The sequence below is a fragment of the Peromyscus maniculatus genome, chromosome 18 (assembly GCF_049852395.1).
Source record: "Peromyscus maniculatus bairdii isolate BWxNUB_F1_BW_parent chromosome 18, HU_Pman_BW_mat_3.1, whole genome shotgun sequence".
Classification (NCBI taxonomy): Eukaryota; Metazoa; Chordata; class Mammalia; order Rodentia; family Cricetidae; genus Peromyscus; species Peromyscus maniculatus.
Genome location: NC_134869.1, coordinates 7,451,831 through 7,476,657, shown reverse-complemented (window position 1 = coordinate 7,476,657; position 24,827 = coordinate 7,451,831). Strand labels below are relative to the sequence as shown.

The window sequence follows — 24,827 nt, the reverse complement described above, 5'->3', positions numbered from 1 at the left end:
TCATTACTCATTGTAATTGAAAGCCACCAAAAAGAAATCAATTCATGGGTAAATGAATAAACAATGGATAAACTAAGAAAACTAAAGCAGTGCTCATTTACATAAAGAAGGTATGGATGAACCATTAATGACCATCATCAAATACTGTATAGCTGCATTAGTAACTAGAAGAGCTAAAGGGAAATGTAGCAATCAAATGGACTCAAACAACTTTGAATGGATAATTAAATTATTTTTATTTAATTATTATTAATTATTCAATAACTTTGTACATTCAAAAATGATATCTTCTAAAAATATATTACAAAGCACATAAACATATATACATATAAATATATACATATATACATATATACACATATACAAGAACTATTTACATCAAGGGAAGGAAGGTAAATATAAAATAAACACTGAAGATAGTATAATATATTAACATAATATAACATAATCTAATAAAACAAGATAAACATATGGAAATAAAAACTGAAGATAATATAATAGTGTAATATACTACAATATAATGAAACAAAATAAACAGGTGAAAATAACACTGAAGATTATGTAATATAATACTATAATATTCTAAAACATAAAATAAAAATGTGCTTTTTCTTGAAGCAATTATTGGAGAAGGGTCAGATTGTTTTCCTGAGTTGTTTTATTGTAGATGGTCAGAGAAGTTGTCAGCCAATTGTCGTAGACTTGTCCAAGTTCTAGGATGAGAATAATTCAATTTAAATGCACAGTGCTCTCTTCTGTTTTATAAACTATATGGTGAAAAGAGCTAGTTAGAGCACTCATAAAATGCATTTCTAGAACATGTGTGCCAATGGAGACGTTTTTGTAAAATTCACCTTTCATCCATCATGAATATTCCCTTTAATACTTCACTTTCATGACAGACCTATATGCACCATGACATTTGTAAACCTTAATGCTAACACCTAACCTTAAATCTACTCTAACTATATAACAGGAAGCCTAATCATAAAATTCAACCTAGCCTTAAACTCTAAATTGGATCCTAACTCAGTATGTAATAACAGTGAGGAAAACATGGAAGATGGTTAGGAATACCTTTTCTTCTTATGAATGAAACCTTTGTGTTAGAAATTGATTTATATTCTTATTACATATTCAACACTATGCTATTCCTTTTCTAAAGAATTTATTCTCTCTCCCACCACCAGACACACTGCTCCATTTTCCTCCTTTATGCCCAGTATTTGAAACTGTTCATATTCTTTAGCTCCCAGCTTTCTCTCTTCAGCTTTGTTTCCTAGTATTCTTGAACCTTTGAAATGTGACCAAAACATACATATCTATCTATCTATCTATCTATCTATCTATCTATCTATCTATCTATCTATCTATCTATCTATCTATCTACCTATCTATCTATCATCTATCCATCCCTATCTATCTATCTATCTATCTATCTATCTATCTATCTATCTATCTATCTATCTATCTATCTATCTATCTAATCTATCTAAATAACTATGTGTGTGTGTGTGTGTGTGTGTGTGTGTGTGTGTGTGTGTGTGTGACTGATGACAATCTTGATTTAGCCAGTTGTTGACTCATGAGACAATCATTCCATTGACAGTTAACACTTTTTATCCCCTGTGCTGCACTGAAATACTTATATTCCTGAGCTGGAAAACTGAGTATGTATTTTAGATAAACATTCTTTCTAATACTAATACATTTTAAAACAAAATATAACTCTTACCATCACTTTTTTATGTTTTCTCTTCTATTTCTTGTGGTGGCGAGAAGAGCTTCGTTTTTTGGTGAAACATGCACAAAAACATGCTCTTATAGTATCAATCTGAAAGAGATTATGTAAAATAAGGAATTTTTAAACTGAAAATTAAAACAATGTCACGAAAGATTTGAACCATCCATTCAACTAAAAAAGGCAATTATGGCTGATTGCATATTTTACATATATTCACAATTTTAGAATAAGTTACAATAGTATGAGAATTAAGTACTAGGACTCCTTCAAAAAGGGAGGGACTCTGAGTTCTAGGCTTAGGCTACCTCTGATATTCCAGAAACTCCAGAACCAGATGAAAGATTCTGACTTCCCTTTAGGGCCACATATGATACCCATGAACTTTGTCTTGGGGCCTGACTTGCATGATATCCTACAACAACATAAAGCCCAGGGATTTTTCTCCAGGATCCCAGGCAGTATGACTTCCTACACAAGTGAGGAGCCCTGCCTTCTGGAGGTTAGGCCTACTGATGAACTAGGCAAACTCCATGACCAGTTGAGAGGCTCTCACTGCTTTGATTCAACCTATGTATTTTGCTTGGGACCATTCCCACAGGTGGCTAGGTTTCACCTGCCAGGCACCACCTGTACTGACACAGGAACCCCGCTCTAGGCTTAGACAGAGGCTGACTCACAGATGAAGGATAGGACTAAAGCTGTGGCCCTCAATATCAATGGCACAGAGGAAAAACTGCATATCAACCCTACCAAAATTTAGTCTCTCCTGGTGGTTTTAAAAGCCTCCATTGAAACATAAGGTGTCTTGAAAAAAGGAAAGGAATACGAAAAATCCAACTAACAACCGAAAACATCTTCTGAAAAATTATTGATCACTTAATAGAGAGTTATAAAAGAGAACGATGTGGATGAAATTCAGGAGAAATAATTCAAGAGAATGATTTTAACAATGTCCAAGCAATTCTGAGATAATAAAAATCTGGGCTGAAACTAATAAAATAGAAATGACAATGTTTCCATAGAGCTCACTCTGGCAATATGAGTGAGGGTGAACTGGATCTGAGAACCTAAGAGAAGGAGAATTGGCCTTCTTTGCTCTGGTCTGTATTGGGTGAGCTAGCCTAGGCAGTGTTGGAGAACACATGTGGGTAGTGATAATAATGAAAAGCTAGCAAGCTGGCCAACCCAGCTAAAACCCAGGCCCAGAACCGGGGTTTTGAGTTGGTTCCCACCAAATCCACCAAATCTATGTACTGTTGGAGAATGTGAAGGGGACAAACCTACAGATTCAAAACAGCAGGACCTCCAAGACACAGGACAACAACAGGATATCCAAGAGAAGCACCAGGGAGAGACCATTATTGGTGGTGAAACAGAAACCAGAGGATTTGAAGCAGACCAATTACTCATGGTAATTAACACTTGCAAGTTAAGGTGAACAGATTAAGAGGTAAATTGTGTATCTTAGCAGGCCACACTACTGCTTCTATACAAGGTTCTTTTTGTTTTGTTTTTTTTTTCAACTTCCAATGAAATTCAGAAATCACAAACATATTTAAAAATCTCCAGTGCATGTAATTCTAAAATCTAAAAGAAATGGATGTATTTCTAGATTCATTGTATGTAATGAAATTAAGTCAAGAGGAAGGAGATGATTATATACATATATATATATATATATATATATATATATATATATATATATATATATATATATTGAGATTGAAGAAGTAACAAAATATTTTTCAACTAAAAACAGACCAGGAAAAGATGGATTATTTGCAGAATTTTACAGAATACCAAAGAAAAATGAATATCATTGCTACTCAGAAGGATTTCTCCTAAATCCTTTTTATGATGCCAGTAATAACTTGATACCCAAACTAAAGAAAGACTCACATGAAGAGAATTAAAACCACAGACTGATTTTCATGATGAGAACAGATACAAAACTTCTAAATGTGAGATTGACAAGCTGGGGTTTGAGAGATGACCCAGCATTGACAAGCACTGCCTATTCTTCCTGAGGACCTGCTTTCAATTCCCAGCATCCATATCATATCTCACAGCTATCAGTAACTCCAGTTCCAGGGAATTGGATGCTCTTTTCTGGCCTATGAATATACCAAGCACATATGGCATGGAGAAGAATAATGTAGACAAATAACCATATATATAAAATTAAAAATGGCCATGGCAAAGAGAATTTAAGACCATAACAAAAAGATTATCCATGATGGCCCTTTTGGTTTCATCCAAGAATGCAGGGTAAGACAAATGTATGTAAATCAATAAATACAACATATCAAATAAATAGAATGAAGAAATTCACATGATTATCCCAATATATGCATAAACCACCACTAAAACAATTGAATATTTGGAACTTAATGATAAAAGTCAAGGAGAGGCTAGGTATGGGTAGAGAACATATCACAATTATACAAGTGAAAAACAACAAGCCTACAATCTACATCTTCTAAAATGGAGAGAAAATATTAATCTAACCATTATGATGGGAAAAAAGGCAATCATTGTTCACTGTCTCTATACTTTTTCAATAAAGAACTGAAGTTCTAGATAGACCCAATAAGGTAAGAAGGATATTAAAGCATTCAAAGTGTAAGAGAACTCAGAATGCCCCTACTTAAAGATGGTAGGATTTTATCAGCTGTAAAAGGGGTTGAGGCTCCACAAAAAGTCTTACAGCTGATAAACACTATAACAAATTAGCATTTCACAAATTTAACACCTAAATCAATGATGGCAAACTGAATAAAAAATCAACAAAAGAATCCCACTCATGTGCCCTAGGATATAGAATCAATCTTGATAGCCATCAGCCGATGAATGGATAAGGAAAATGTGGTATATACACACAATGGAATATTACTCAATAAAGAAAAAAATGAAATAGTAAAAATTGCAAGTAAATTAATAGAACTAGAAGAGTTTTACTCAATGAGGCCAGCTAGGATTAGAAAAGCAAATGTGATATGCTGTCCTCGTGTGTAGATATTAGACTTTCGTGTGTTCAAATAGGATTACATAAGGAAGCCTAGAAATTAGACATGGTCTATTGTAGATGGACCCATTGAAAGGGAGATAGTAAAATATATGTAAAATTAAATCAGAGGAGGAGAATATTGGATGTTGACAGTTTCAATCATGGAAGGACTGGAGGATAAAGGACAAAAGGATGAGTGCCGAACAAAAATGAAGGTCTATGAAAAAAGCCTTATAGGAACTATGATGTTGCAAATTAAGGAAAATACATTTTGAACTGAGGTAGAACACAGGTGACAAGAAATAACACTGGATCAATAAGTACTCGGGGCTAAGGTTTAAGTGGCAATGAAGGCGGAAGAATAAGTCAGAGCAGGGACTAAGGTGTAACTGAACCTAAACTAAGGCCTTATGAAGGCTTGTAGAAGTGACTCGTTTGTAAAATAGTTTAAAAGACATACTAAAAAGAGTTTGTTCAGAGGTACCTGGAATGTGTTGACTTCCCTCATAAGACATGAGATTTATATTGAAACTCCAAAACAAAGGACAATATACCTCCTTATGAGTTATTGGTCAATTAGGCCTCCATGTCACCCCAAATAACACAGTCTATTTCTACACATTCTGCTTGTTTGTCATAACTAAATGGTAAGACTCTCTTGTTGAAGATACCACACAGTCTGGTTATGTAGGGCATTTAGAATCCAATCTCTAGCAGACAAGGAATTTCTGCCTTTCATCACAATAAAAGTTGTAGTTCCAGCCACTGGTCATGAAATACATGAAGAGTCTATCCAATCTTGGATCTTTCCTATGACAACAGTGACCAGCCAGGTAAGCTGTCCACAATGATTGTGTGGTAGTTATGTAAATAACCAACCTTGTTAGGAATGGATGGGAGAGCTGCTCCAAGCAATGGATTAAATGTCTGATGCTGTAAACCTTGTCAAAAGCTTATGTCTGGAATAGTCATAAGCTAGTGCAACTAGTGCTATTATTATTTGTGTTTATACCCATAGGTTTGTTCTGCCCTCATTGTTGGTCATATGATTCCTTTTTTTTTTCAGGGAGTAATGGTTAATATAGAGACTCATAACTAGTTAACATGATAAGGATAAGCCAGGGTGAAGGTTCATCTGCAGATGGGTCATTTGCATTGACCTCCCACTACTGAAAGCTCAAGAAACAATGAGGAAGAATGGTCTGAAAACAATGTAAGAGTTTGAATCTGGAGAGAAGTACACTGAAATGTTCTTTTGGGGACAAGGAATAACGGGTGCACAGATCAACTCAGAACAGCTGTGTCTTACACTAGACTTGCACAAGCTCAAGCAAATCAAGACGCCAGCATGAGTGAGGAAGCATCTCTCAAGGCCCCAGGACTAGATGAGGAGCAATTGGCCATGGCTGGTTGTGAAAGGAGGATCCTAATTTATCTGTGGGGTGTGGCTTTGGACAGATTGCCTCATGTCCCAGAAGGTGTCTTCACACACATTCACAGATGGTCAGCCCCACTTGGACTCACTGGGCTATTGATAATAATTTAAGAGCCAGGCAGTGGTGGCATATACCTTTAATCCCAGCACTCGGGAGGCAGATGCAGGAGGATCTCTGTGAGTTCAAGGCAAGCCTGGTCTACAGCGTGAGTTCCAGGAAAGGCACAAAGATACACAGAGAGACACTGTCTCAGAAAACAAAACAAAAACAAAAAAATAATTTTAAGAGACATTAAGCAAAGAATAAATAGAAGAAGAAGAAGAAGAAGGAGGAGGAGGAGGAGGAGGAGGAGGAGGAGGAGGAGGAGGAGGAGAAGGAGAAGGAGAAGAAGGAGAAGAAGGAGAAGAAGGAGAAGATGGAGAAGAAGGAGAAGAAGGAGAAGGAGAAGAAGAAGCAGAAGAAGAAAAACGGAAGAAGAAGAAGCGGAAGAAGAAGAAGCAGAAGAAGAAGAAGCAGAAGAAGAAGAAGCAGAAGAAGAAGAAGCAGAAGAAGAAGAAGAAGAAGAAGAAGAAGAAGAAGAAGAAGAAGAAGAAGAAGAAGAAGAAGAAGAAGAAGCAGAAGAAGAAGAAGAAGAAGAAGAAGAAGAAGAAGAAGAAGAAGAAGAAGAAGAAGAAGAAGAAGAAGAAGAAGAAGAAGGAGAAGGATGAGTTCCACCAGCACAGGGTGGAGGAAGTCAGTGGTGAATGCAGTTTTCAAAGAATAAATAATAAGAATATTTAAAAAACATTTACATTTTATGTATTAATTCTAGAAGACATACTAAATTTAACCTTATTTGGCCTATGGAACATTACTGTGGAAATAGCATAAATGTGCAATGTAAACTGAAGTATTTACTTACAAATGACTGCTTAGTTTTTCTAGCACTGGGCTGCCTCTGCTCTTCTTCTGAGGCATGCGCTTGGTCTTCCATGACAGATGCTGTTAAGAAGTGCACACATCTCACTAAGCAAAGTACAATGAACATTGAGGGGAAAAGCTGTCCATTGCTATAATGAAGACACACTAGGGATGGGAAAATATTTATTTTCATTTTCCCAAGCAATAGTTTGACTTAAGTATAAACTGCAGTGGAAATATTTAACTTATCTTCTCTGCTTAATAAAGGATCTCTCTCAAAAACAGGTGTTTGGTGTGTCTTTTTTCTCTAAACAGAGGTTTGGGAAGCAGCCCCCACTGTATGGGAGTTCCCTTCACTTACATATTCAGATTGATCTCATATATTTCTGAAGATAAAGCAAAAGAAAATGGACACCTGAGAGGTGGGAGCAAGGACTCTGTCTTTGACAAACAAAATCTTATCTGTTGCTCAGATTTGATAATGTGTGTATTATTACCGTTCTACTAATCCTTTGGCTTCCTATATATGTAGTTGTCTGTCTATAACAGACAGTGTTCTGTTCTATACACAATCATTCTATAGAACAAGTATATTTTAAAATGTACTACTTACTTTTCTCCTGATGCATTATTACATTTTTTTCTGCAACATTGTCCATATTGGATGAGTCAGGAGCTTCTGTGGAAGATTCTTGTGGTCCATTAGGGTCAGACACACTCTATCAAAAGGAGTATTGGTAATATATTTTAGAAAGGTCTTATTTGATTTCTAAGAACATACTTGAATTCCTAATTTCATGACAAGTGTACTTGAAATTCTATGTAGTATATATTTAAGACAAAGTCATTTTAATAGCAAATCTATTATTCACAGTAAAGTTTAAATCTATCCTTCATTTTTCATGGCACTTCACTATGTTAGAGGTACAAAGGAAAAAGGAAACACATTCAGAGGATATGACCTGATGCACAAAATTAACAAAAATAAAAGCAACTACATTTATATAAGAACTGTTAATGCTATTTATATTCCCAAAATAATTTGGAGGATATTTATAAAATAAAGAAGTGCCTACCCTATTACCAGGAAAATTTCTTTAAACAGTGTGGTAATTTGAATGCAATTGGGCCCCATAAGCTTATAGGAAGTGTCACTATCAGAAGGTTTGGCCTTGTTGGCAGCGGTGTGACCTTGTTGGGGGAAGTTTGTCTGTCTGGGGGCCATTAGAGGTCTCCTGTGCTCAAGTTACACCCAGACTAAACACAGGTTCTTGTGGTGGTAATCTAATTATACTGAAATGTGATTTTGATTGTATGTTAATAAATAAAGTTGCCCGGGGGTCAGAGCTATTAGAGCCATAGCAAGAGTGTGGCGGTGGTGGCACACGCCTTTAATCCCAGAAAGCCAGCCTTTAATCCCAGGGAGTGGTGGTAGAAAGCAAGACGATATATAAGGCGTGAGGACCAGAAACTAGAAGCATTTGGCTGGTTAAGCTTTCAGGCTTTGGAGCAACACAGTTCAGCTGAGAGCTATTGGGATGAGGACACAGAAGCTTCCAGTCTGAGGAAACAGGACCAGCTGAGGAACTGGTGAGGTGAGATAGCTGTGGCTTGTTCTGTCTCTTTAAATAGACTAACAGACAGGAAATAGAGCCCTGATTCGGGAAGCTGGGACACCGCAGGCGGAAGGGTGAGATTTCAGCTCTGAGCTCTGACCTCTCGGCTTTCTCTTTTGCATTGTTTCTGTGTTTCTTATTTAATAAGACGGTTGGTTACATCTATAGGTTCTTTTACTGCTTGCTGATCAAGATGTAGAGCTCTCAGCTCCTTATCCAGGACCATGTCTGCCTGCATGCTGCCATGTCCTGCTATGATGATAGTGGACAAAGCCTGTGAAACAGGAATCCATCCCAATGAAATGTTTCCCTAATAAAAGTAGCTATGGTCATGGATTCTCTTCCCAGCAATAGAAACCATAACTAATACAAACAGTATTGTTTTCTATTCTCCTATTTGTCTCCTTTAATTTCGTTCTCTTGCTTTATTGCTCCAGCTAATAGATTGAGCACAACATTGAAAAGGATTCAAGATGATAGACAAATTTGTCTCTTATGACCTCATGGGACTCATGTTTTCATCCACTGGGGATGATGTTGGCTCTGAGTTTCTCATTACATAATTTCTATTGCATTGAGGTATGCTCCTTCTTGTCTTACACTCTCTGGATTGTTATCATGATGGTATATTGGATTTTGGCAAGTGCCTTATCTACATGTATTGAGAAGATTAGGTGACTTTTTGTCTAAGTCTGTTTCTGTGCTTTGTTAAATCTGTTGACTTGTGTATTTCAAACCATCTCTGCTTCTCTGAGATAAAAACAACTTGGTCATTGAACATTTGAACAATTGAACATTTAGAACTTAGTGATAAAATTCAAGGAGAGTCTAGGTATTTGTAGAGAATATGCCACAATTATACAAGTGATAAATAACAAGCCTACAATCTACATCTTCTAAAGTGGAGAAAAAATATTAATCTAACCATTATGATGGGAAAAGGCAATCATTGTTCACTGTCTCTATACTTTTTCAATAAAGAACTGAAGTTCTAGATAGACCCAATAAGGTAAGAAGGATATTAAAGCATTCAAAGTGTAAGAGAACTCAGAATGCCCCTACTTAAAGATGGTAGGATTTTATCAGCTGTAAAAGGGGTTGAGGCTCCACAAAAAGTCTTACAGCTGATAAACACTATAACAAATTAGCATTTCACAAATTTGACACCTAAATCAATGATGGCAAACTGAATAAAAAATCAACAAAAGAATCCCACTCATGTGCCCTAGGATATAGAATCAATCTTGATAGCCATCAGCAGATGAATGGATAAGGAAAATGTGGTATATACACACAATGGAATATTACTCAATAAAGAAAAAAATGAAATAGTAAAAATTGCAAGTAAATTAATAGAACTAGAAGAGTTTTACTCAATGAGGCCAGCTAGGATTAGAAAAGCAAATATGATATGCTGTCCTCGTGTGTAGATATTAGACTTTCGTGTGTTCAAATAGGATTACATAAGGAAGCCTAGAAATTAGACATGGTCTATTGTAGATGGACCCATTGAAAGGGAGATAGTAAAATATATGTAAAATTAAATCAGAGAAGGAGAATACTGGATGTTGACAGTTTCAATCATGGAAGGACTGGAGGATAAAGGACAAAAGGATGAGTGCCGAACAAAAATGAAGGTCTATGAAAAAAGCCTTATAGGAACTATGATGTTGCAAATTAAGGAAAATACATTTTGAACTGAGGCAGAACACAGGTGACAAGAAATAACACTGGATCAATAAGTACTCTGGGCTAAGGTTTAAGTGGCAATGAAGGCGGAAGAATAAGTCAGAGCAGGGACTAAGGTGTAACTGAACCGTATGAAGGCTTGTAGAAGTGACTCGTTTGTAAAAAAGTTTAAAAGACATACTAAAAAGAGTTTGTTCAGAGGTACCTGGAATGTGTTGACTTCCCTCATAAGACATGAGATTTATATTGAAACTCCAAAACAAAGGACAAGATACCTCCTTATGAGTTATTGGTCAATTAGGCCTCCATGTCACCCCAAATAACACAATCTATTTCTACACATTCTGCTTGTTTGTCATAACTAAATGGTAAGACTCTCTTGTTGAAGATACCACACAGTCTGGTTATGTAGGGCATTTAGAATCCAATCTCTAGCAGACAAGGAATTTCTGCCTTTCATCACAATAAAAGTTGTAGTTCCAGCCACTGGTCATGAAATACATGAAGAGTCTATCCAGTTTTGGACCTTTCCTATGACAACAGTGACCAGCCAGGTAAGCTGTCCACAATGATTGTGTGGTAGTTATGTAAATAACCAACCTTGTTAGGAATGGATGGGAGAGCTGCTCCAAGCAATGGATTAAATGTCTGATGCTGTAAACCTTGTCAAAAGCTTATGTCTGGAATAGTCATAAGCTAGTGCAACTAGTGCTATTATTATTTGTGTTTATACCCATAGGTTTGTTCTGCCCTCATTGTTGGTCATATGATTTTTTTTTCAGGGAGTAATGGTTAATATAGAGACTCATAACTAGTTAACATGATAAGGATAAGCCAGGGTGAAGGTTCATCTGCAGATGGGTCATTTGTATTGACCTCCCACTACTGAAAGCTCAAGAAACAATGAGGAAGAATGGTCTGAAAACAATGTAGGAGTTTGAATCTGGAGAGAAGTACACTGAAATGTTCTTTTGGGGACAAGGAATAACGGGTACACAGATCAACAGCTGTGTCTTACACTAGACTTGCACAAGCTCAAGCAAATCAAGATGCCAGCATGAGTGAGGAAGCATCTCTCAAGGCCCCAGGACTAGATGAGGAGCAATTGGCCATGGCTGGTTGTGAAAGGAGGATCCTAATTTATCTGTGGGCTGTGGCTTAGGAGAGATTGCCTCATGTCCCAGAAGGTGTCTTCACACACATTCACAGATGGTCAGCCCCACTTGGACTCACTGGGCTATTGATAATAATTTAAGAGCCAGGCAGTGGTGGCATATACCTTTAATCCCAGCACTCGGGAGGCAGATGCAGGAGGATCTCTGTGAGTTCAAGGCAAGCCTGGTCTACAGCGTGAGTTCCAGGAAAGGCACAAAGATACACAGAGAAACACTGTCTCAGAAAACAAAACAAAAACAAAAAAATAATTTTAAGAGACATTAAGCAAAGAATAAATAGAAGAAGAAGAAGAAGGAGGAGGAGGAGGAGGAGGAGGAGGAGGAGGAGGAGGAGGAGGAGAAGGAGAAGGAGAAGGAGAAGGAGAAGAAGGAGAAGAAGGAGAAGAAGGAGAAGATGGAGAAGAAGGAGAAGAAGGAGAAGGAGAAGAAGAAGCAGAAGAAGAAAAACGGAAGAAGAAGAAGCGGAAGAAGAAGAAGCAGAAGAAGAAGAAGCAGAAGAAGAAGAAGCAGAAGAAGAAGAAGCAGAAGAAGAAGAAGAAGAAGAAGAAGAAGAAGAAGAAGAAGCAGAAGAAGAAGAAGAAGAAGAAGAAGAAGAAGAAGAAGAAGAAGAAGAAGAAGAAGAAGAAGAAGAAGAAGAAGAAGAAGAAGAAGAAGGAGAAGGATGAGTTCCACCAGCACAAGGTGGAGGAAGTCAGTGGTGAATGCAGTTTTCAAAGAATAAATAATAAGAATATTTAAAAAACATTTACATTTTATGTATTAATTCTAGAAGACATACTAAATTTAACCTTATTTGGCCTATGGAACATTACTGTGGAAATAGCATAAATGTGCAATGTAAAATGAAGTATTTACTTACAAATGACTGCTTAGTTTTTCTAGCACTGGGCTGCCTCTGCTCTTCTTCTGAGGCATGCGCTTGGTCTTCCATGACAGATGCTGTTAAGAAGTGCACACATCTCACTAAGCAAAGTACAATGAACATTGAGGGGAAAAGCTGTCCATTGCTATAATGAAGACACACTAGGGATGGGAAAATATTTATTTTCATTTTCCCAAGCAATAGTTTGACTTAAGTATAAACTGCAGTGGAAATATTTAACTTATCTTCTCTGCTTAATAAAGGATCTCTCTCAAAAACAGGTGTTTGGTGTGTCTTTTTTCTCTAAACAGAGGTTTGGGAAGCAGCCCCCACTGTATGGGAGTTCCCTTCACTTACATATTCAGATTGATCTCATATATTTCTGAAGATAAAGCAAAAGAAAATGGACACCTGAGAGGTGGGAGCAAGGACTCTGTCTTTGACAAACAAAATCTTATCTGTTGCTCAGATTTGATAATGTGTGTATTATTACCGTTCTACTAATCCTTTGGCTTCCTATATATGTAGTTGTCTGTCTATAACAGACAGTGTTCTGTTCTATACACAATCATTCTATAGAACAAGTATATTTTAAAATGTACTACTTACTTTTCTCCTGATGCATTATTACATTTTTTTCTGCAACATTGTCCATATTGGATGAGTCAGGAGCTTCTGTGGAAGATTCTTGTGGTCCATTAGGGTCAGACACACTCTATCAAAAGGAGTATTGGTAATATATTTTAGAAAGGTCTTATTTGATTTCTAAGAACATACTTGAATTCCTAATTTCATGACAAGTGTACTTGAAATTCTATGTAGTATATATTTAAGACAAAGTCATTTTAATAGCAAATCTATTATTCACAGTAAAGTTTAAATCTATCCTTCATTTTTCATGGCACTTCACTATGTAAGAGGTACAAAGGAAAAAGGAAACACATTCAGAGGATATGACCTGATGCACAAAATTAACAAAAATAAAAGCAACTACTTTTATATAAGAACTGTTAATGCTATTTATATTCCCAAAATAATTTGGAGGATATTTATAAAATAAAGAAGTGCCTACCCTATTACCAGGAAAATTTCTTTAAACAGTGTGGTACTTTGAATGCAATTGGGCCCCATAAGCTTATAGGAAGTGTCACTATCAGAAGGTTTGGCCTTGTTGGCAGCGGTGTGACCTTGTTGGGGGAAGTTTGTCTGTCTGGGGGCCATTAGAGGTCTCCTGTGCTCAAGTTACACCCAGACTAAACACAGGTTCTTGTGGTGGTAATCTAATTATACTGAAATGTGATTTTGATTGTATGTTAATAAATAAAGTTGCCCGGGGGTCAGAGCTATTAGAGCCATAGCAAGAGTGTGGCGGTGGTGGCACACGCCTTTAATCCCAGAAAGCCAGCCTTTAATCCCAGGGAGTGGTGGTAGAAAGCAAGACGATATATAAGGCGTGAGGACCAGAAACTAGAAGCATTTGGCTGGTTAAGCTTTCAGGCTTTGGAGCAACACAGTTCAGCTGAGAGCTATTGGGATGAGGACACAGAAGCTTCCAGTCTGAGGAAACAGGACCAGCTGAGGAACTGGTGAGGTGAGATAGCTGTGGCTTGTTCTGTCTCTTTAAATAGACTAACAGACAGGAAATAGAACCCTGATTCGGGAAGCTGGGACACCGCAGGCAGAAGGGTGAGATTTCAGCTCTGAGCTCTGACCTCTCGGCTTTCTCTTTTGCATTGTTTCTGTGTTTCTTATTTAATAAGATGGTTGGTTACATCTATAGGTTCTTTTACTGCTTGCTGATCAAGATGTAGAGCTCTCAGCTCCTTATCCAGGACCATGTCTGCCTGCATGCTGCCATGTCCTGCTATGATGATAGTGGACAAAGCCTGTGAAACAGGAATCCATCCCAATGAAATGTTTCCCTAATAAAAGTAGCTATGGTCATGGATTCTCTTCCCAGCAATAGAAACCATTACTAATACAAACAGTATTGTTTTCTATTCTCCTATTTGTCTCCTTTAATTTTGTTCTCTTGCTTTATTGCTCCAGCTAATAGATTGAGCACAACATTGAAAAGGATTCAAGATGATAAGACAAATTTGTCTCTTATGACCTCATGGGACTCATGTTTTCATCCACTGGGGATGATGTTGGCTCTGAGTTTCTCATTACATAATTTTTATTGCATTGAGGTATGCTCCTTCTTGTCTTACACTCTCTGGATTGTTATCATGATGGTATATTGGATTTTGGCAAGTGCCTTATCTACATGTATTGAGAAGATTAGGTGACTTTTTGTCTAAGTCTGTTTCTGTGCTTTGTTAAATCTGTTGACTTGTGTATTTCAAACCATCTCTGCTTCTCTGAGATAAAAACAACTTGGTCATTGAACATTTGAACAATTGAATATTTAGAACTTAGTGATAAAATTCAAGGAGAGTCTAGGTATTTGTAGAGAATATGCCACAATTATACAAGTGATAAATAACAAGCCTACAATCTACATCTTCTAAAATGGAGAAAAAATATTAATCTAACCATTATGGTGGGAAAAAAGGCAATCATTGTTCACTGTCTCTATACTTTTTCAGTAAAGAACTGAAGTTCTAGATAGACCCAATAAGGTAAGAAGGATATTAAAGCATTCAAAGTGTAAGAGAACTCAGAATGCCCCTACTTAAAGATGGTAGGATTTTATCAGCTGTAAAAGGGTTGAGGATCCACAAAAACTGATCCATGATATTCACATTGAGTCTTATCTTTACCCAGGTGTGCAAATACATTAAAAATAGAGCAATTACAATTTTCAGAAATTTACTTACTATACATCAATGGAAATATTTAGCAATGTCATGGGATTCTAAGAATACTAAATGCTTTCAATTTATTATTCAATAATTAATTTTTTGATTGAATAATGTGGTTTAAAATATAGCATGTGAGCCTATGGCAAAGTCATTGAAGCAAACAATAGGAAATGAGAAATTTAAATTTAAATTTTACGTACAAATTCTTGATTTTCTGCACTCTGAACAAAACTTCTCTTATTTTCCACCTTAGATTCTGTTATTTCTTCTGAAGAAATTATATCTTTTACATAAAAAATATGAACAACAATTAGGCAAAATAATACTCTATAAATATGGAAATAATGTAAAGTTAGGGTTTTACATTTTATATGTTATTTCAATTAACCACATGGTATAGGTATATATTTACATCCTCAAGAAAACTTGTAATTGTAGACAAATCAACACTTGGACATATACTACATATTGGTCAGTTTTGAGTCATACATGCTTTATATGATTTGTCAGGAAACTCATAAATATATGCTTACATCCACATCTGCAGAAACTGTGGGAAAATAACACTTTCACCCTGTAAACTATCCTTGCCTTGCAAGAGTAACTTTAAATAACTCACTGTTAACTTCCCCCAAATGATACTTGGTTTACCACACATTTTTCTGTGAACAGGATAACATGCTTTTGCTCTGCTCTGACAGATTGATTTTTTTTTTTTTGTTGTTGTTGTTGTTTTTTGAGACAGGGATTCTCTGTATAGCTTTGGAGCCTTTCCTGGAACTCACTCTGTAGACCAGGCTTATGTCGAACTCACAGAGATCCATCTGCCTCTGCCTCCCAAGTGCTGGAATTAAAGGCACTACCGCCTGACAAATTGCTCCTTTTTGACTCACTTTATCACATGGAGTCATTCTGTACATCTTTTTTCCCCCAGGAAAAATGGGTATTGCTGTGGCTACCCTAGCTTAAGATAATGCTTAAACGCTTCTTTGTGACTTCAACTTGAACCCACTTTTTTACAGTTATATCTTTTTCACCTTGACATGTAGGACCTATATTAAAGGTTATTCTAAGCTCCAAAGATCTCTTTGCTTTTGTTTCCTTTTTTCTTTTAATTACTTTGTGTGATTCTGATAGGTTTTGACTTTAAGTTTTGAAAGTAAGTAAGTCATTACAGACATGGTTTCTTTACTGATACAATGCCTGTTGTGACACAGAGAGATGAGTTTCAGACAACAGAGTACAGAAAAATAAAAAGGTGTAAAAGCATACAACATGTGCATATAAGTAATGAGATTTTCAGTGACTGAACCGTCATATGCAAGTGTATCCTAATTTATTGAAATAGATTGTAGATACGATTTTAAAATGCCATTCCTTTTCCTTGTAAATAAATTACAATGCTCTGCAGATGGAGGAAGGCAGTGCACTATGATTTATAAACAACACAAAAATTGATTTTCTTTTCTGAAAATGTGGTATATTGCTGTTTGTCCAGCCCAGAACAGAATCTCTGAGCTCAACATGTCTCTGCCCTGACCTTTCAGAGACCTTTACTATAGATGTGCATTTTGAGACCTAGGTGTCCAGAAATGATGTTCAAACATTGGGGAAGTCACATTGGTCTCATAGTTGACTTACAGAAGTCAATAATAAACAGGGAGTTTGCACACTGGAAAGGTTAAGGTGAGTGAACCTGAGTATTAAACATTGAAGCTGTGCTTACATTTACTAATAATTCATATTGTCCTTGTGAATGTTTTGAAGCATGCCTGCCACTAGTGAGATGGAATTGCTTATGTCAAACCCTGTCATCACCATCATCAAGATATAATGGGCATCAGGAAATCTGTGTGCATTTGAAATGTAATAAAATAAACTGATCAGAAGAATGTGACATACAAAATTTACCTGGTTGAGATTGGTGTGGTAGAGACTCAGGTTTGGAGATTGGATGTGAATAATCCCTCAGCTGAATGGATTTTCAAATGAGATATTTAATTAATGTTTTGGAATTCAATAAACATTAATCATTTAATATAAACTTTAAAAGTCATTTACCTCTGGGTGAGGACATTTTTCAGCCCACACTAAAAAAGAAAGGATAAATTTATCAATCTCCTACACAATGGGAACTGCAAAAGTAATTTTATGTAGGCTTTGGATGGCAGTGAGTTCTTATTCCCTTCTTCCTAAATAAACACCTATTAGTTTACTGGTTAGGGCAACAGCTGACAGAAATAACTGAAATGTTCTAAAAGCAATCTTAGAGTCAATGTAATCCTCATCAAAACTACAACATGACTAGTCAGAGAAATTGAAAAAAATAACCACACCACCATGAAAAAGCCTTTTAGCTCCACATAGAAATAAAAACAAACGAACAAAGAAAAAACCCTGGAGAGAGGTAAAACAAACCCCAATACAAAAAGAGTTGGAGAAACCACCACCCCAGATTTCATGATTTTTACAGGTCTAGAGTACTAAAAACATCATGGTTTTTAGCATCACAGTACACGTGTTGATCAATGAAATCAAATTGAATACCAAACATAAGTCCACACACCTATGGACACTTTTACTTTTGATAAAGAAACTAGAAATACACACTGGAAAAAAAACAACTTCAATACATGGTGCTCACCAAACTTTATGGCTTCAAGAAGAATGCACAGAGAACTATATTTCTAAACCTGAATAAAACTCAACTTCAAGTGGATCAAGGATCTCAAAATGAGACCAGAGACCCTGAATAAGATAGAAGACAAAGTGTGTGATAGGCTTGACCTTACTGGTACAGGAAAAAAACTTTCTGAATAGGACACCTGTAGCACAGGCACTAAGATCCACATTTAATAAATGGGATCACATGAAGCTAAAAGCTTCTTTATGGCAAGATATGTATATCAGTGTTGGGCTTTTAAATAATCACTCCACCATATGATAGTGTTATTGAAATAAATTATAGATATGAATTCTAAATATATTTCCTATTTCTTGTTACTAAGTTACAGTAGTGTACTACAGATGAAGGTAAGATATACATTATAAGTTCTAGAACAAAACAAAACTTGATTTTCTTTTCTGAAGATGTGGTATATTGCTGGCTGTCCAGTCCAGAACAGAATCTCTGAGGTAACATATGTTTTTGCTTTGTCCTTTCTGGTAGCTTTGAGTATGACAGGTGTTCATTCTGAGACCCAGGTATCAAGAAATCATAGTCAAACATTGGAGAAATCTCATTAGTCTCACGATTGACTTCTATAAGTAACTAATAAACAGAGAGTTTGCACACTGGAAAGGATAAGGCCTTAGATCATAAGTATTAAACATTAAAGTTGAGCTTATTTTGCAAATGTTTTATATTTCCAATGTAATATATTTTCCAGCATGTATGCCACTATCAGATGGCACTGCGTATGTCAAATTCTATCATCACCATCATCAAGATATAATTGGCATCGGGAAGACTGTGTGCTTTTGAAATTTATTGAAATACCTTGATCAGGAGAATGTGACTTACGAAATTTACCTGCTTGAGATTGCTGTGTTTCAGACTTGGGTTTGGAAATTCGATGAGAATAATCCCTCTGCTGAATGGATTTTGAAATGAGATATTTAATCAATATTTTGGACTTCAATCAAGATGTAATTATTCAATATTAATATTAAAAAACATTTACCTCTGGGTGTGGACATTTTTCAGCCCAAACTGAAAGAGAAAGAATGTAGAGTCATTCTCATGCACAATGAGATCACCAAAACTACCTTTATGTAGGCTTCAGATGGCAGTGAGATTTCATTCCCTTCTTTCATAATAAACTCCTATTATTTTACTGCTTAGGACAAAAACTGACACAAATATACTGAAACTTAGCAAAGCAACTTAAAGATTCAGTGCAAGAGCCATCAAAATTCCAATATAATTTGTCAGAAAAATTGAAAAAAAACAAAACAAAACAAAAAACCAACCACAACAGCATCAAAACACCTTTCAGATTCATGTGGAAATTCAAAAATAAAAATAAAAAGAATAAAAATAAAACAAACAAAAGAATGGACAGACTCCACCAGCTCAGATTGGACCAAGAGGTGAGTCACTGTTCTCCTAGGCACAGTTACAGGCCAGCAGGCAATACTCCTGCAGGCAGGTCTGATTACCACCACCCCATCAGATCCTTTAATCACAAGTCTTACTACTCTGGCCCTCTAAATCTACCCACTGCACCAAGACTGCAGCTGCCCCGTGAGACACAGACTCTGCTAGGTCCAATTGAACCAAGAGGTGAGTCACCATTCTTCCAGCAGGTCACCCCAGCCTCCAGGCCTTAGGCCCAGGGGCACAACCCATGCCCCCATTCCCTCTCCATTGCAGCCCCAATTGCAGACCAGTTGGAGAGTTTCCTGCAGGCAACTGACAACCTGACAACCTCCACTTCACATATGACCCTGTTATCTACAAGTCCCACTTGCTCCCCCAAATCCACCCATCCCCCAAGACCATAGCTGTTCCCTGAGACACAGACTTAGCTGGCTCCCCCTGGACCAAGAGGTGACTCACCATATTCCCAGCTGGTCACCCTGCTTCAGAGGCACAACCCAAGCCCCCTTCCCCCACCCATTGCAGCCCCAGCTGCCAGCCAGCAGGCAGGACTCCTGTGGTGAGGTAACCCAGGCTCAGAAAGACAAACATGATATTTAATCACTCATCAGTGGATACCAGATGTAAAGAGAAAAATAATCAGACTACAACCCACAGCTCCAAAGAAGCTAGGAAACAAGGAGCCTAAGAGGGACACATGGATTGCCATGGGAAGGAGAAACAGAGGAGATCTCCATGAGTAGTGGGGATGGGGAGCAATAAAGGGCACGGGATGGAGGATGAGAATATGAGGAGATAATAGGATGGTTGAGCTGGGGGAGGGACAGAGTGGGAGAGCAATGAAAGAGATATCTTGTTAGAGGGAGACGTTATGAGGTAAGGGAGAAACCTGTTGCTAGGGAAATTTCCAGGAATCCACAAGGATGACCCCAGATTAGAAGACTGGCAATAGTGAAGAGGGTGCCTGAACTGGCCTACCCTGGTATTCAGATTGGTGAATTCCCTAACTGTCATCATAGAGCCTTCATCCAGTAACTGATGGAAGCAGATGCAGAGATCCACAACCAAGCACCAGGCTGAGCTTGGGGAGTCCAGTTGAAGAGAGGGAAGGGGATTATATGAGCAAGGGGGCAGGGTCAAGATTATGATAGGGAAATCTACAGAGACAACTAATCCATGTTTGTAGGAACTCAGGAACTTTAGACCAACAGCTGTGGAACCAGCATGGGACTGGACTAGGCCCTCTGCATATGGGAGACAGTTGTGTAGCTTGGTCTGTTTGAAGGCCCCCCAGTAGTGGGATCAGGATCTATACCTGGTGCATGTGCTGGCAATCTGGAGCCCATTACCTATAGTGGGATGCCTTGCTCAGCCTTGCTGCAGTGTGGAGGTGCTTGATCCTGCCTAACTGAATGTACCAGGATTTACTGACTCCCCATAGGAGACCTAACACTTTTGGAGGAGAGGTTGGGGGTATGCTGGAGGGGAGTGGGAAGAGCGATGAGAGGGGGATTTGTGCTTGGTATGTAAAATAAAATTTTAAATAAAAAGAACAAAATAATGAAAGACTTAACATTGAATAGAGATAAAAGGATACTTAATATGAAAAGAGGATGGAGAAATCACTATCTTAGAGTTCATGTTTTGTTACAGAGTTAGACTAATAAAACAGCATGATTCTAGCATCACAATAGACATGTTATCAATGAAATCAAATTGAACACCAAATGGAGGTCCACACACATGATTTTTCATATAGAAACCAGAAATACACACTGGGTAAAAAACATCTTCCAACATGATAGTGAACTAATCTTGATTGCTGCATGGAGAAAACTGCACATAGATCTGTATTTACTACCATAAATAAAAACATAATTCCAAATGAATCAAGGATCTCTAAATAAGACCAGAGACACTGAATGTAACAGTAGAGAAAGTGTGTGATAGGCTTGAACTCATTGGTACAGGAAAAGACTTTCTGAATAGGACACCTGTAGCACAGGCACTAAGATCCACATTTAATAAATAGGACCACATGAAGCTAAAAGCTTCTTTATGGCAAGATATGTATATCAGTGTTGAGCTTTTAAATAATCACTCCACCATATGATAGTGTTATTGAAATAAATTATAGATATGAATTCTAAATATATTTCCTATTTCTTGTTACTAAGTTACAGTAGTGTACTACAGATGAAGGTAAGATATACATTATAAGTTCTAGAACAAAACAAAACTTGATTTTCTTTTCTGAAGATGTGGTATATTGCTGGCTGTCCAGTCCAGAACAGAATCTCTGAGGTAACATATGTTTTTGCTTTGTCCTTTCTGGTAGCTTTGAGTATGACAGGTGTTCATTCTGAGACCCAGGTATCAAGAAATCATAGTCAAACATTGGAGAAATCTCAGTAGTCTCACGATTGACTTCTATAAGTAACTAATAAACAGAGAGTTTGCACACTGGAAAGGATAAGGCCTTAGATCATAAGTATTAAACATTAAAGTTGAGCTTATTTTGCAAATGTTTTATATTTCCAATGTAATATATTTTCCAGCATGTATGCCACTATCAGATGGCACTGCGTATGTCAAATTCTATCATCACCATCATCAAGATATAATTGGCATCGGGAAGACTGTGTGCTTTTGAAATTTATTGAAATACCTTGATCAGGAGAATGTGACTTACGAAATTTACCTGCTTGAGATTGCTGTGTTTCAGACTTGGGTTTGGAAATTCGATGAGAATAATCCCTCTGCTGAATGGATTTTGAAATGAGATATTTAATCAATATTTTGGACTTCAATCAAGATGTAATTATTCAATATTAATATTAAAAAACATTTACCTCTGGGTGTGGACATTTTTCAGCCCAAACTGAAAGAGAAAGAATGTAGAGTCATTCTCATGCACAATGAGATCACCAAAACTACCTTTATGTAGGCTTCAGATGGCAGTGAGATTTCATTCCCTTCTTTCATAATAAACTCCTATTATTTTACTGCTTAGGACAAAAACTGACACAAATATACTGAAACTTAGCAAAGCAACTTAAAGATTCAGTGCAAGAGCCATCAAAATTCCAATATAATTTGTCAGAAAAATTGAAAAAAAACAAAACAAAACAAAAAACCAACCACAACAGCATCAAAACACCTTTCAGATTCATGTGGAAATTCAAAAATAAAAATAAAAAGAATAAAAATAAAACAAACAAAAGAATGGACAGACTCCACCAGCTCAGATTGGACCAAGAGGTGAGTCACTGTTCTCCTAGGCACAGTTACAGGCCAGCAGGCAATACTCCTGCAGGCAGATCTGATTACCACCACCCCATCAGATCCTTTAATCACAAGTCTTACTACTCTGGCCCTCTAAATCTACCCACTGCACCAAGACTGCAGCTGCCCCGTGAGACACAGACTCTGCTAGGTCCAATTGAACCAAGAGGTGAGTCACCATTCTTCCAGCAGGTCACCCCAGCCTCCAGGCCTTAGGCCCAGGGGCACAACCCATGCCCCCATTCCCTCTCCATTGCAGCCCCAATTGCAGACCAGTTGGAGAGTTTCCTGCAGGCAACTGACAACCTGACAACCTCCACTTCACATATGACCCTGTTATCTACAAGTCCCACTTGCTCCCCCAAATCCACCCATCCCCCAAGACCATAGCTGTTCCCTGAGACACAGACTTAGCTGGCTCCCCCTGGACCAAGAGGTGACTCACCATATTCCCAGCTGGTCACCCTGCTTCAGAGGCACAACCCAAGCCCCCTTCCCCCACCCATTGCAGCCCCAGCTGCCAGCCAGCAGGCAGGACTCCTGTGGTGAGGTAACCCAGGCTCAGAAAGACAAACATGATATTTAATCACTCATCAGTGGATACCAGATGTAAAGAGAAAAATAATCAGACTACAACCCACAGCTCCAAAGAAGCTAGGAAACAAGGAGCCTAAGAGGGACACATGGATTGCCATGGGAAGGAGAAACAGAGGAGATCTCCATGAGTAGTGGGGATGGGGAGCAATAAAGGGCATGGGATGGAGGATGAGAATATGAGGAGATAATAGGATGGTTGAGCTGGGGGAGGGACAGAGTGGGAGAGCAATGAAAGAGATATCTTGTTAGAGGGAGACGTTATGAGGTAAGGGAGAAACCTGTTGCTAGGGAAATTTCCAGGAATCCACAAGGATGACCCCAGATTAGAAGACTGGCAATAGTGAAGAGGGTGCCTGAACTGGCCTACCCTGGTATTCAGATTGGTGAATTCCCTAACTGTCATCATAGAGCCTTCATCCAGTAACTGATGGAAGCAGATGCAGAGATCCACAACCAAGCACCGGGCTGAGCTTGGGGAGTCCAGTTGAAGAGAGGGAAGGGGATTATATGAGCAAGGGGGCAGGGTCAAGATTATGATAGGGAAATCTACAGAGACAACTAATCCATGTTTGTAGGAACTCAGGAACTTTAGACCAACAGCTGTGGAACCAGCATGGGACTGGACTAGGCCCTCTGCATATGGGAGACAGTTGTGTAGCTTGGTCTGTTTGAAGGCTCCCCAGTAGTGGGATCAGGATCTATACCTGGTGCATGTGCTGGCAATCTGGAGCCCATTACCTATAGTGGGATGCCTTGCTCAGCCTTGCTGCAGTGTGGAGGTGCTTGATCCTGCCTAACTGAATGTACCAGGATTTACTGACTCCCCATAGGAGACCTAACACTTTTGGAGGAGAGGTTGGGGGTATGCTGGAGGGGAGTGGGAAGAGGGATGAGAGGGGGATTTGTGCTTGGTATGTAAAATAAAATTTTAAATAAAAAGAACAAAATAATGAAAGACTTAACATTGAATAGAGATAAAAGGATACTTAATATGAAAAGAGGATGGAGAAATCACTATCTTAGAGTTCATGTTTTGTTACAGAGTTAGACTAATAAAACAGCATGATTCTAGCATCACAATAGACATGTTATCAATGAAATCAAATTGAACACCAAATGGAGGTCCACACACATGATTTTTCATATAGAAACCAGAAATACACACTGGGTAAAAAACATCTTCCAACATGATAGTGAACTAATCTTGATTGCTGCATGGAGAAAACTGCACATAGATCTGTATTTACTACCATAAATAAAAACATAATTCCAAATGAATCAAGGATCTCTAAATAAGACCAGAGACACTGAATGTAACAGTAGAGAAAGTGTGTGATAGGCTTGAACTCATTGGTACAGGAAAAGACTTTCTGAATAGGACACCTGTAGCACAGGCACTAAGATCCACATTTAATAAATGGGACCACATGAAGCTAAAAGCTTCTTTATGGCAAGATATGTATATCAGTGTTGAGCTTTTAAATAATCACTCCACCATATGATAGTGTTATTGAAATAAATTATAGATATGAATTCTAAATATATTTCCTATTTCTTGTTACTAAGTTACAGTATTGTACTACAGATGAAGGTAAGATATACATTAT

General features: G+C 37.6%; 1 protein-coding gene across 1 annotated transcript in view; it reads right to left on the bottom strand.

Annotated features, from left to right (window-relative positions):
• Positions 1–211: 211 nt before the first annotated feature.
• The window catches only part of LOC143269231 (uncharacterized), a 68,220-nt gene continuing 43,604 nt past the window's right edge, over positions 212–24,827 (bottom strand). The window contains exons 18-30 of the mRNA XM_076554291.1: positions 22,191–22,219; positions 22,040–22,100; positions 18,920–18,948; positions 18,769–18,829; positions 17,298–17,326; positions 17,148–17,208; positions 15,437–15,519; positions 13,039–13,144; positions 12,427–12,506; positions 7,701–7,806; positions 7,089–7,168; positions 1,736–1,834; positions 212–767 (exon numbers count right to left, since the gene is read on the bottom strand). Of these exons, the coding sequence (XP_076410406.1) occupies positions 1,760–1,834; positions 7,089–7,168; positions 7,701–7,806; positions 12,427–12,506; positions 13,039–13,144; positions 15,437–15,519; positions 17,148–17,208; positions 17,298–17,326; positions 18,769–18,829; positions 18,920–18,948; positions 22,040–22,100; positions 22,191–22,219 (800 nt within the window). The 3' untranslated portion in view covers positions 212–767; positions 1,736–1,759. The remainder of the gene's footprint in view (positions 768–1,735; positions 1,835–7,088; positions 7,169–7,700; positions 7,807–12,426; positions 12,507–13,038; positions 13,145–15,436; positions 15,520–17,147; positions 17,209–17,297; positions 17,327–18,768; positions 18,830–18,919; positions 18,949–22,039; positions 22,101–22,190; positions 22,220–24,827) is intronic.